Below are 13016 nucleotides of genomic sequence, written 5' to 3' on the forward strand. Positions count from 1 at the left end.
CATTGATATCCTCCCCAGCCTGTTTGTTTTGTGGTACTTTGACAGTTATGGTGAAGTATTGTTGCACGTGCACATGGGAGAGAGAAGGGCAGAGGACAGAGTTGTAACAGAAAATTCTGAAAACAAAAGCCCCATTTTCCCCAAAATTTCATTTTCTCACCCGAATATGAAGTTACTCCATTAATATTTCTGATTGACGTCATCTCATTGAAGTTCTAATCACAGAACTTAAATATCAATAATCCAGTTACCAACTGATCTCTGAATATAAATGTTATGAAGTGTCATCAGAACGAGCGTTCTTTATGAATTTTGATCTGAACGCACCAGAACTCAGTCAGAATTAATTACAGTACTACAAGCAACTTTAAAACCAAAATTAAATAAACATTTCAAAAGGCTACACTATTTGGAAGTGATGCAATTTTAAGCAAAATAGTCCTTACCTGACCTCATTAAAATACATCCGTGTAAATAACATTTATTTCCTCACACTCCCTCTTCACTCTAATCATACCAAAAAAGATGGTTTCATTTGAGAGACAAAGAAATTGTGATTCTATGCAGGGGAAAACAAACAAAGAAACAAAGAGAAACCAATCTGAACCATTTCAATACAATTTCTACTTCTACCTTTGTAAAAAAAACTTAAGGGTAGGAGGGGACAGCACACTAACATTCACATATACATGAGATTTGTACATTTCCATTAGCAACTCTGAAAATACCTTCTTGATAAAAAGATAATTAGGTCTGGGTTTTTTTCCTCCACATTAGTACTTATGTAGAGCTTTATATCCTCAAAGTGCTTCACAAACATGAGCTGCATTAGAACCTCACTAATCCACACTTCACTAGATTGCATACTTCAAATCAGCCCCACGCTACAGCTTAAAGGCAAGGAGATTGCAACACCAGAAGCAACAAAAGAGTCTCCAGTAACTAAAACACCTATAGCACATTTAATAGTAAATGCAAAAAAAAGCATCCAAATGTTTCAACTGAAAAAGAAAATGTTTTTTTTGTTTTGTTCTTTGTTTACAATTTTTATCTCATATTTTCCTAGATTGCCTTCCTACATTACTTCTGGTTTGAACCAGGAATACCTAACCAAGTCAAGGCTCTGCTAACCCTGACCATATCCTTATAAGCCATAAACTTCCTACTGCCATTTCCTACATGAGGAAAACGGACATTGGAAAGTAGAATTACTGTCCCAGAAGTAATTGCCATTACAATCAGGATTCTATGACTTCACCTTCAGTGGGACAAAACACACCTTGTTTAGGACTTTTAAATTGCTAATTAATATGCATCATTATTTCAGACTGTTATAACATGTTTGCCAAAAATTGGTACCTTTTGGCCAGCACCCAGAACCCTTTGGGGCATTTTGACCACCAATCAGTATATCATGACTGGCTGACAATAGTTAGCAGCAGCAGCAATAGACCTGAGAGTTCCCAACCAATGCATCATAGCTGCCCAAATAGAAGCATCTCCAAATAGTTATTCCTCACTACAGACTATTTCTGTATGTCACTTAAATAAATTTCAAGTATCAAAGAAGCTGCTTTTTAAAAGGTGACAGTTGCCTTCTACAGTAAATGCTTGGGCTGGAGAACACAGTCCTGCAATTAAATAGGCTCTTGTGGAAGTAAAAATTTTAATGGAAATAACGTTTGAAGGGGACACACACACCCCATGAAGCCCTCAAACCGTGCCTATTCAGTTGTTAGTTGCTCCTTTTTCCTTTAACCAGGTTGAGACACAACACTATAGCAACCAGCACAGGATAGAAAACAAAACACAGCTGCCAAGGAGTAAGTCTCGAGGAATTACATACCTGACCACATGCTCAACATGCACTACACTGTCCTCTGTTCTATGATACGTTATGCCACACGCTTTGTTCTTTGTCAGGCAGCCCTCTAGGGCTTTTCATCACCGAGAAGAAAGAGTGAAGCTGCCAAGCCACTTGAGGCTTTCCAAGCTAAGAGAAGAAAAGCGGAAGCAACTCCCTCAAGACAGCCCATCTACCACCTTTCCTTTGTAAGCCTGCGTTCAGAGTGGTGCTTTGTGACTTTATAAATCTTCCAGGTACAGCCATAACACTGCAACGGGCTCATGACACTTATGACAAGAAGCTTTCTATACAGCCACCATCACACTTAGGCTGCTTCAACAGCCCATCTTATTTTAAACATGGCACTCTCAATTTCCACAGACCAGTCATAATCCTGAATTATGAAATTCCACATCTTAATTCAGACTAGAAAGGAGTAAGAAATTAAATATGAATTTGCTGTAATAAGCAAAATATGAAAGAAGTAAAATACTAAAATCAGATTTATATTAACACAGCACTAACAATCATTCCCAAGGGAAAAAAAAAAAGGTTTTTTATATTTCTTAAATCACAAAAAAAAGCCAAAAAAAACACAAAAAAAAAACCAACAAACAAAACACATACACACACACACAAAAACCTCAAACACCAAAGGAAAAAACCCACAAGGCAAATATACAAGTTGTTTCAATTATTACACACTTCATGAGCTCTCTCAGGTTGTCTTTTAGCTACGTGGAGAGAGGTGTTTTGATTTTGAAGTGCTAGGGGCTGAGGCAAATGGAGGATAGGAGAAATTAGTTCCTAGTTCTCTAGGAAGAACGGGTTATCACACACTCTCATTACACTGCAGTACTACTTTTTATGATAAGAGCTTGAATCACCATTAATCAATTCACAAATGTGCCTTTCTTGCCCTTGGCTACAAATTCCCCTACAACATCAGAGTTTGTATCAGCCCCATCACGAGATCTGCACGTCAAGCAGACACAGTGGCACTAAAATCCTTAATGTGAAAGCACAAAGAAATCTAAACAAATGCACATCTACATTTTCTAGCAAGTTACACATTCTGTATCTTAACATGAAGTAATAAGATCTCAAAACACAGATGCTTCTCTAACTACTGACAAAAAGATGGAACAGCAGACATTTTTCTAAGCATCCCTGAGTAACTCCCTGTGGACATGAAGGTAAATATAGCAGAAAGCTGATTTTGATGATAACACAAAGCAAAAAACATTGCTAATAGCAAAGGAGAAAAAACTTCCAGTTCAAAGCACATCATTAATGACTACTGTCAAAAGGCTCTCCAAAATATTCTTTACATAGCTGAGAATGTTTTTAGTTAGACCTGCAAGTTAAAAACACTTATTTATTCCATAACCAAGTTCAACACACTAAAACAAATACAAATGTAGCCAGTGACCTGTATTTCCTAACAGGTCATATTTACCTTAAAGACATCCACATTTGTAAATTAACCTCATTCTTAATGAGCTTCATCCCAACAGAAACAGGGTTGAAACTCCAGCTCGGCATCTTACATCTTACAAAGAAGCAAAACTGATTTTTTCAGAAGGCAACTAGAAGTTTGTGTATACCCATAAAGTCTATTTCTCCAGATACAACAATTATAAGCAATACTACAAAAAGTTTGCTCATGCTCCTGTATTTCAGGATTTAAGTGAGACTAATAAACTAGCACCTTATACTTTAGCATCCTTTAATTACTGAGGATGCAAATCTCAATTATCTGAACTTGAGCTTTCACAATGAAATATACATGTGCTATAAAGAGTGAGAATCCAAATCATATTTGGAAAACGGATAATAGCTAGACATTACTCTCAAGACAGTGTAACAGCTTTCAATGTACTGCTGTTTTCCATTCCGAGACATTTACAAACATCTTGTTAAGCCAGGGTTGTGGGGGTTTTTTCCCCTCAAAGTTCAAAATTGAAATGTGTTATGGGATTTTCATTTAACAAAGTCTAAAGTACCTCTATGGTTTTTCTGTTATCTTATTGTTCAGTGTACAAAAAGAGCACAGATTTATTGTTGAAACCTAAAAACCAAGGGCCGTATCATTTTTTCAGCTTTCCTAATGAATCAACTACCACTGTAACTTAAGCTAAATATGAGAAAACTGCTTTGTGATGTAAAGTGCTAAATTTGTCTGCTTGTAGTCTCTGTAGCAACCCAATATTCCAAAGAGACAATCATGTGATCAATGCTCTCAGCTCCTGCTGTTTATCCTGCACTGTCCTACTTACAGCAGCTCTCAATTCCAGCTGTCTACAGTAAAAGGAAAAACATCACCTGCTCTCCTGCCAGGACATGATGCCAGAACAGCCTCATTAGAGCTGTTGGAAAAAAATGTTGACATTGTTTGATTTAAAGATTAACATAGGGAGGAAATTTACACTGCAAAAAGAGTTGAACAGACTTAATAGAAAATATTCCAACAGTATCAAGGAAGAGCACTTATTTTCAGCGATTAAGACGTTGAATTAAATACATGAACTAAATGTGAAACCTGTGGCTACACGTTGTTCTTGTGTGCTTAACTCCCTCAAGTATGAGGCCATTTTAGAGCTTTAGTTCTAAAGCTCAATCTGTTCCCTAATAATAATTCACAGCATCATTCTAGAGGGATCAAGAAGCAAACTACTCTGTTCCTGTGAAAAGAAGACCCAAGGGAAATGGGAAAAACATAGCCAAACAGGGGGAAAAGTCAGAAAGGTGGGCTCAGGACTGGAAGGAGAGCATTCCTTTGTCTCGAGGGCAGTGAAGACCAAACAGACAATAGGTGATCTCATTCATGCTGCTACATTATCAAGACAAACATTTCTGCATGTTTTTGAATGGCCACAGCCATTCAAGACTGCAGATTTGCCAACACACTTGCACCAAACCCAGGGATCAGAGCCAGTTTGGCTAGTTTCACCTCAGAATGAGGGAGGGAGAATAAAAATACATATACTGAGACCTATGACAATCACACCTTTAGAACAAGATAACGACATTTACAAATGCTTATAACAATACCAAATCTATATCTATGAATTTTTTTCAGCAGTCATATTTACTGTTTACATCAGGTAGCTAAAATAGTATTTCCATGAAAATACTAAGACTACAGTGGCTTGGCATTATAAAATCCTGTACCCAGACTAATGTGAAAGAGCATTACCTGTGAAACCCGTGCAGCAAGTTTCATTTTGTAAGCTATGATAAGCTTATCACTTCTAATTTTCCCATGGGTTTTGGTTTTTTTTTGTTTTTTATTATTTGTTTTGGGTGTGTGGTGCTTTATTTGGGGGGGGGGGGGGGGGGGGGGTGTGTGTGTTTTGTTTTTGTCAGACACAAGTTCTGGTCTGCCACCCACTGCAGTTGGTTATATTCTTCCCTATTTACAATGAGAGGGGGGGGAAAAAAAAGTCAACCATACCAGTAATACAGTGGCTTTTGGTGTTGTAGATTTTCAGTTGTCTATCAGATCCTCCCACAAACTCAGGATTACTCAATTATTTGCTTACTGGTATTTTGATTGTGTTAAAGTTTAACCAGTTGCACTTCTTACCAAAACTTCAGAGGAAATCCTCCACATAAGCAGTTCATACTTTTGTTTCATTAGGACTGTCAGATTAAATCTTCATCAAGGAGTTGTATCTCAAATAGTGTTTAATCTGACAAGTTTCCTAATCATATTTATTCCAAGCAGACAGTACTATTTTATTATCCAGTTGGCCAGAGGAAAAGTCACATCCAAAGGCTGTTACTTGAGCAGCCTAACAAGAAAACTAGACAGACAACTGGATGCAGCAGATCCCAATCTCTGTCTCATATATTTATAGGTGGATTTTGGAATAAAGCATACACCACCATATTTCTGAACACAGCAATAACACCACAATAGTTTGGAAAGGAGAAAGAAGAGGATGACATTCCTATTTCGAAAACTTTGTAATTTAATACACAGTCATTTAAACCACATCACTGAGCCTCTGTAATCTACCTTGCTCTAAGTGATTGAAAAGGGTTGTGACAAATATGGAGGCAATGATTTTTTCCTCCCCCCATTTGGTTACAACTCGGACCATTAGCAAAACTTTCTCGTTTGTCTTTTATTTTGCTGTTGTTCTCCTCCTGACCCCCATCACCCATTCCTGAAAACTGAAAACTGCCTACTTATAAACGGGCAATGACAAAAGCCCACCACAACACACTTTAGGGAGTCAGCGACTCCATTCCTGCCCTATCTATAAACAGAAGTGGGACTGGCATACTTGAAAACCTCAGACAGTTTCCTCAGGCACAGTAATCGTGACTTGTTCTAACAGATCAAATTTCACCAAATACATGACTGTCTCACTTTTCTCAATGCTGGTTTTAGACTGGCGAGAAGCAGGGGGAGGGAGGGAAGAGCAGGTCATGGTTATTACCTTGCAGCCTTGTCAACATCCAGCATGTGACTGCAGAATGCAAACAGATGAGGTTTTTACTCTTTCCATGGCAAAATTGTTAAGATACATTAGAGTACTAATAATATGAGGTTAGTTTAGTAAGTTTGGTTTAGGAGTCACATCATTAAACATAATTAAACAGCAGACATTTAAAATAATCTAATTCTTAGTTTCTTGGTCATCTATTCACGTCACAGTGGCAACAGTTTATGAAAATTGAGGACTGCGGTCCCTTTAAAATTAAAATGTATGCAATGCAATGATGAAATGGATTTTTTTGGATTTTGATTGGTTGGTTCGGGGTTTTATTTATTAATTTAATATAACCTTATGAAAGGAGGAAGAACAACACAGCAGCAGACAGGAAGCCACGGCTGCCTGAAGATCTTTCCTCACGGCCAAACACCTATTAGAAACCACAGCCTTACATCCACAGCCTGTTGCACTACTATGTGGAGACAAAAAATGCAACTCTACTAATTCCTATTGTTGTGGGAACAGATAACACAAAATCTCACATTCTGGAACCACATGCTTTCAAACAGAACTCGGAAAAATCCAGATGGGATCAGCTTCAAATGAAAGAAATAGCTCTGTTCACACATCCTTCAAAGAGAAGCACTGGGGAAAAGGAGGACTAAAGTCCTGCACATAGCTCAACCACAGCTCCAGAAAGCACCTACGGAGACGTTACCTCCACCACCAAGAGCACCAACTACTCAGTTACTAATCAAAGTCCTTGAAATTAAAGATTACCAGCAAGAACAACCAACCTTATAAAAACCTGTAGTTACAATACACAGAGAACCAGTCTATACAGCAGCTGGCCAAACCCCAGAGCATGTAGTAGTATAAACTACGCTCTGAAGCAGTCCGGTAACAGACTTTGTATCCCCAGAATACTAACTGCCTTACAGGCACATGAATTCTATCTCAGGGTTTCCAAATGTTAATGCAAAGAACATTCCCAAAGAAAGCAAAGCATATGTAATACTATCGGATGGAAGCAGGCACTAAAGAGAACAGTAACAAGGCCTGAGATGAAGCAAAACACACTTTCTAGCCACAGAGGTGGTATCCCAAAACACCTATTTGAATCATTTGGGTTTCTCCCACAAGAAGTTGCTGGGAACAGCAGAGGCCTGAACCAATACCTCTGAAGAGTCCAACTTTACAGAGAGTGTAGATTATCCAAATTCTAGATATTCCTAGAAGGGATGAGCCAAATCTGCCACAAGTATGCACATCTGTCAGCCATTCCCTTCACTTTGTTTCATAAAAGCCAATACTCAAGAATATCATGTGGAACTGAGCTATCAAGATTTCTCTGCCATGAAATTGTCTTACACAGATCTGTCTCATCTTCCTATGTATTTTTCCAAGAGTTCTGGACTACTTATGATGAAGTTGTGGTGGAGGTAAAGCACACAATTTCTTCAGTTATTTTCATCAAGCATGCTGACCTTCTGAAAGAATCAAGAGGCTCCAGATTAAACAAACACTGCTATTTTATTTTAAAAGCTTTCATCAGCTTTGCCGGTTGCTGTAGAGCACTTTATAGAATTACTGTAAGAGATGCCATGACATAACTAATGCTAGTTTCAAAAGGCAATTTGGAAAACCAGTTCCTCAAATGAGGAAAGCCCAGACTGTGCCAAGACAATATTGGCCTAAATAGTTAGAAGTAAACTCTTTACTATTGATTTACAGCAACAACACACAGAAGAAATGGATGGACAAGGACACCCCAGAGAGGAAACATTTGCCCTGATCAGTGGGAAGAAAGAGATGCCTAGAACTAAAGGACAAGTTTATACGTAAATTAAAAGCAGGAGTTCACAAGTACTAATAGAAACACACACAAACATGTGCTTCTGCTTCTTTTGCTCCAAAACCACTCTAATTTTCTTTCAAGTTTAAATTTATTGCAGAAGATACCAACAATGGCCAACTCCACACCCAGAAAGCAAAGCCACTGATCTCAAAATTTCCTGCATGCAAGATTTAACACATACATAGACACACACACAAAAAAATACATACACACAAAAACCCCCCATCATCTAAGCTTTAAATTACTTTGTATTTTAAAAGCTGATTTGGGAACAGCGATTAAACTTGTTCCAGCTAACCTAGTTTTTATTCATTTCATTATTTATTGCTAGGCAACATAGACCGTGTCAAACCACGTTAGAACCATGAGAAGAAGTCCTTCCAATTTAAATCAAAAATTCTCTTCTCGTCCTCCTCCCCCTCAATGTGGAGGCCACATGTGTTCTTCTAACGCCAGCTTTTCCAGACACAACCTTCTTTCTGACCAGGAGCTGATATTTCAAACTCCTCTCAACATCTCCCATAAGATGCAACTTACCCAAAGCATCGTGTGGTGCCTGTAAATAGCTTTCTATACCCCACTTGCTCAAAGAATGAGTCTTTCTTAGTATTTACAGTGAGAATTAGTCCCAGTCACTACACTGGCAAGTCCAGAACGGGTATCCTTTTCTTCCTTTCTAGAAGACTCTAGTTTTTTTTCCAATATCCCTATTACCCATGGTCTGTATATGAGTACCACTAAAGACTGCCTGCTACCTTTAGTATTATTTCCTTCATTCGTAAGGAAGTTTTGAAGACCTCCAGAAAGGCAGAAAACCAAGAAAAAGCAGAGATCCAGATCCCTAAATAAACTATAAACAGAGCACTTTTCATTAAATATTTCTTCTAGTGTGAAGCTTAAATAAACCCTACAACTTCTTTAGTACAGCAACATAAAACATCCTACCTTTTGTTTATAGGTTTTTCATCTTTCTCATAAGGCTTCACAAACCACTTCCCAATGCGTACGAAATTCCTGTTCATCAGACACCTCTCCAACAGGTTGTGAACGGCTTTGAAAAGCAGAGTGCGGCATTCATAAGAAAGTCCATTCTCCCAAACACCATCTTCCTCTTCTACAAGGCAAAGGGGAAAAATAAGTTAGCGTTGAATTCCATCCTGTTATTTCATGCACACATCACAATATCCTTTTCTCTCCCACAAGGCTTTAAGACATTCACAGCATAACATGCAACCAAAAAAAGACTGTAACATTCAGATAATAACCACTCACTTCATAACAGTATAACTGCTAAAAGTAATAAGCTATAAAAATAACTCATCTCCTACAAGAAAAAAAGATACAAACAGCAATTTGTCCAGAAAAGGAACAACCAGCAGCAGTACACTATATATTTCAGCCTGCAAGATCACTGTATACTGACCTGCCTGCACAGTGGCGCACATTTTGGGTAGTCTGAATTGCTTATCCTGAACAGTTAGCTGACAATTATGCTTAAAAATTAACTGCCCAAATTTTTAATATATATTCACTGTCTTCAGCTACCACTGACTGAAGAAAGCTGGGCACAAATATTGATCAACTGACCTTCAATGGTCAACAATTTGCTAGAGGGGAAACAAAAAAAATACCCAGATTCAGAAAACTGGTAAGAACATCCTGAAGAGGACTCTCACAACTGCAATTCTTCTTTTGTATTCAAAATAAAAGTGATATTGAAGCAGGCTAGTCCTGCTTTCTGATCTATACATGGAGAAAAACAACAAGCAGAAAGACAAACCCCAGCTCATACTGACAGGATTCTGAAGTTGAACACCGAGATCTTATGTGGCCCACAAATCAGACCCAACTTACACAAGGCAACGTGATTTGCCAAATTGGAAAGCAAGATTCATTACAAGAAGCTGTAATCTCTTTAACCACTCTGGCTCATAATCAGTGTTTGAACACAGTTTATGGGCCCTAATAGTATACGCAGTGGTCCAAAGAACTACAATGGCATCACAATTACATTACACAAGTAAAATGAGGGACATTTGGAAGTTCCTGTAGTATCTCAGTTTATATGTGACATCATTCACCATTCCCAGCAACACACTAATACGGAGGATAACATAGGCAAATTCAAGTTCTTATCCTTAAATTACTGGCAATCGGGTCTTAACTTTCTGCCTACAATTCTCTGTATATCATCTTTCACATAAATCCGCAAGGATCTGCTATGGGTCTCCTTGGACTAACCTAGCATAGTTATTCTTATAATGCCACTTCTTTTATGCTCCAGGTAACAGCAGAGACTAGAAGACTGTCTGACATAGATAAGGAGACATATTTTTACTCCAGTCTCTGGACAGTCGTGGAATAATTTAGGTTGAAAGGGACCCGTGGAAGTCACCTGCTCCAGCCCCCACTCAGAGTTCAAAGTTGCTCCCATCCCACATTCACTGCCCCTCATGCCTTCTCCGTGCACCTTCATGATTCAAGGCTTCGGTTCACGTTTAGTTCCATAAAACAGGTCTTACAATGGCGACCTGTCCATTCACCTCTCTCCTTCACAGAGGATTTTGGTTGACGTAGCTTTCCACTGGCTTGCTCAATGACCAGAAAACCTCAGTAATACAGACAAGCCCTTGCATTTTAAATCCCCGTTTGAAATAAGCCCCTTCACCTTTGTCTGGGAGCCACCTACAAGCTTAAAAGGTTGCAAGAGTATTAACTAAAGTCTCAATATCCTTAAATTAGAGAGCATGTAGAAAACCTAACAAACACCTAAGAGTTCTGCTTAGGAAAAAAACTTATGGATTATTACAATGAACAATATTAAGACAAAGATGACAGAGAAAGGTATTTCTAGATGCTACTGCAACAAGAACATGGTGGCCATATCCATGTACTGCTAGATTCCGCACAAATACATTTCCACTCAAGATCAGCACTGCGAGTTAAAGACACAATGAGAGTAAACAGACCTGCCACATAATTTACAAATGAGGTGTGCATCATTACAGATGAATCATTACATGAAATAATTTTCTGGTAAAGACAAGGAAAAGCAAGAAATAGCATTTCCTGAACAGCAGACTTCACCAGGAGTTTCCCACTCAACTACCCTATTGCAGTTTTGCAGTTCAGCTAAAACCTGGGTTTAAAAGCCATGAAGCTACAAGATTAATACAGTAACTCACTAAAGAAACATCATACAAGACGCTTGTAACAAAAAAGCAACAAAGGTCCAAAGTCAAAGGGTATAAAATGTTTGAGCCAAGAGGACACAGTTTTCCCCAGCTCCGGGATTCCTAGCAGTACACAGCTGAGCAGCCCTGTCCCAGCGCCACTTCTGTCGGCACACGCTGCTCAACTGGTGGCAAACAAGCAGCTCAACAGAGCAAACATTAACTACAAAGCTTAATGATATTGGACTTTAACTGCACAATAAACTCCACACCATCTCAAAGGTTAAATAGTTGGTTTCTATATGGCACTTGTCATTTAAAAAAAAAAAACCTCAGTCTGAGAACATCCCCAGCATCCATTACCCACTGTAATAAGAAACAGAGCTATTTCCAGCCTTTATGCCCAATTTTGTTTTGACATACTAGTGTATCAAATAGAAGAAAGATGCTGAAATAGCAAAGATACTGAAGCATGATTCAAACCTTCTATTTTGACGGTCATACTGTGGACACAAAGGTAAGGTTTCAATTTTCTGAAGACACCACAAAGTGCCAGGTATTTCATTTAGCATTTACAGCTGTGCTGACAACCAAATTATGAGCAAAAGTTTACATGCAAGAACTTGCCACAAGTTGGTAATTCTTAAGAGCTGTCCTAGCTCAGTTACTGATGAAACACATAGCTCTTAGATGAGCATATTATGTGGGGAAAACACGAGGCATTAGATGGAAATTACAATGAAACCCCTAGTATTTAAGAAGACAGCACGATATAAGCCTGCCTAGTGATCAGGAAGAACGTCTGGTCCCCAAAATAAGACCACCTGTTCAAGCTGCAGTGCATCTTGCTATAGAAAGGGAAGGTTAAATGAAATGACAGTTAAAGATATCCTCATTTCAAAACATTATTCAAATTCATGCAAAAAAAAAATAGCAGTGAGAGTTCTGTGTCTTTTTGAAGTCTATTTAGTCATTCTCCCCTCCCCCTTTTTTTAGTGTGGTGGATGGAAAGAGAAATATGACATCTGCTCACATCTCCCAACTATTGTTTTCCACAATTCACACTGTTGTTTATCAACACAAGAAAAATCCTCCTACTTAATAGAATTGTACAAAGTAAACCATTTCTAAAGAAGAGGAAGATGCGCTTTTGCCTTCTAATCTTTCTTAAACACAGTAACTTGAAACATTCAATCTGGTAGTGATAACAAACCAAAATAAGCTGCCGACTCATTTTAAGAAGGTGTTAAGCCACAATTTCTCTTTACACCAGCGGTATCCATAAAAGTGCTTTGGCGACCTGAAGGTTACAAATACTGTATTTTCGATCATGTGCCTTAACTGTCCAAACCCCTCAGCTCCTCTGCGATATACTTTTATGACAACCATTTAAAAAGTTATGCACATGTCATCTCACTAACAAATTCAGTTCTCCCTCTCTTTACACCACTTATCAGGCACAGAGTTTTCCTTAAACAAAGCTTAAAAATTTTCAGGAAGTGAAGAATTAATGGAAACAATGGCCAGGAAAAAGCAATTTTCATACACAACAAACTTTCTCAGACAACACCTCCTTGATGTTACCACCATTCAGTTTTAATGACAGGGTTGTGGGAGGCTATTTGCTTTCAGTACTTCTATGTTCTACTTTACATTCTTCACACAGTTTACCTGAAACACTGAAGTTCATT

The 13016-nt window shown here is 38.3% G+C and overlaps 1 protein-coding gene across 1 annotated transcript in view; it reads right to left on the reverse strand.

Annotated features, from left to right (window-relative positions):
- MED13 (mediator complex subunit 13) overlaps positions 1 to 13016 on the reverse strand; it is a 53739-nt gene that overhangs the window by 31008 nt on the left and 9715 nt on the right. The window contains exon 3 of the mRNA XM_061470553.1: positions 9098 to 9266. Within this exon, the coding sequence (XP_061326537.1) occupies positions 9098 to 9266 (169 nt within the window). The remainder of the gene's footprint in view (positions 1 to 9097; positions 9267 to 13016) is intronic.

Source organism: Pezoporus flaviventris, unplaced genomic scaffold (genome assembly GCF_033815535.1).
Source record: "Pezoporus flaviventris isolate CSIRO_AGI_PZ_B2104156 unplaced genomic scaffold, CSIRO_AGI_Pfla_v1 ptg000063l, whole genome shotgun sequence".
NCBI lineage: Eukaryota > Metazoa > Chordata > Aves > Psittaciformes > Psittacidae > Pezoporus > Pezoporus flaviventris.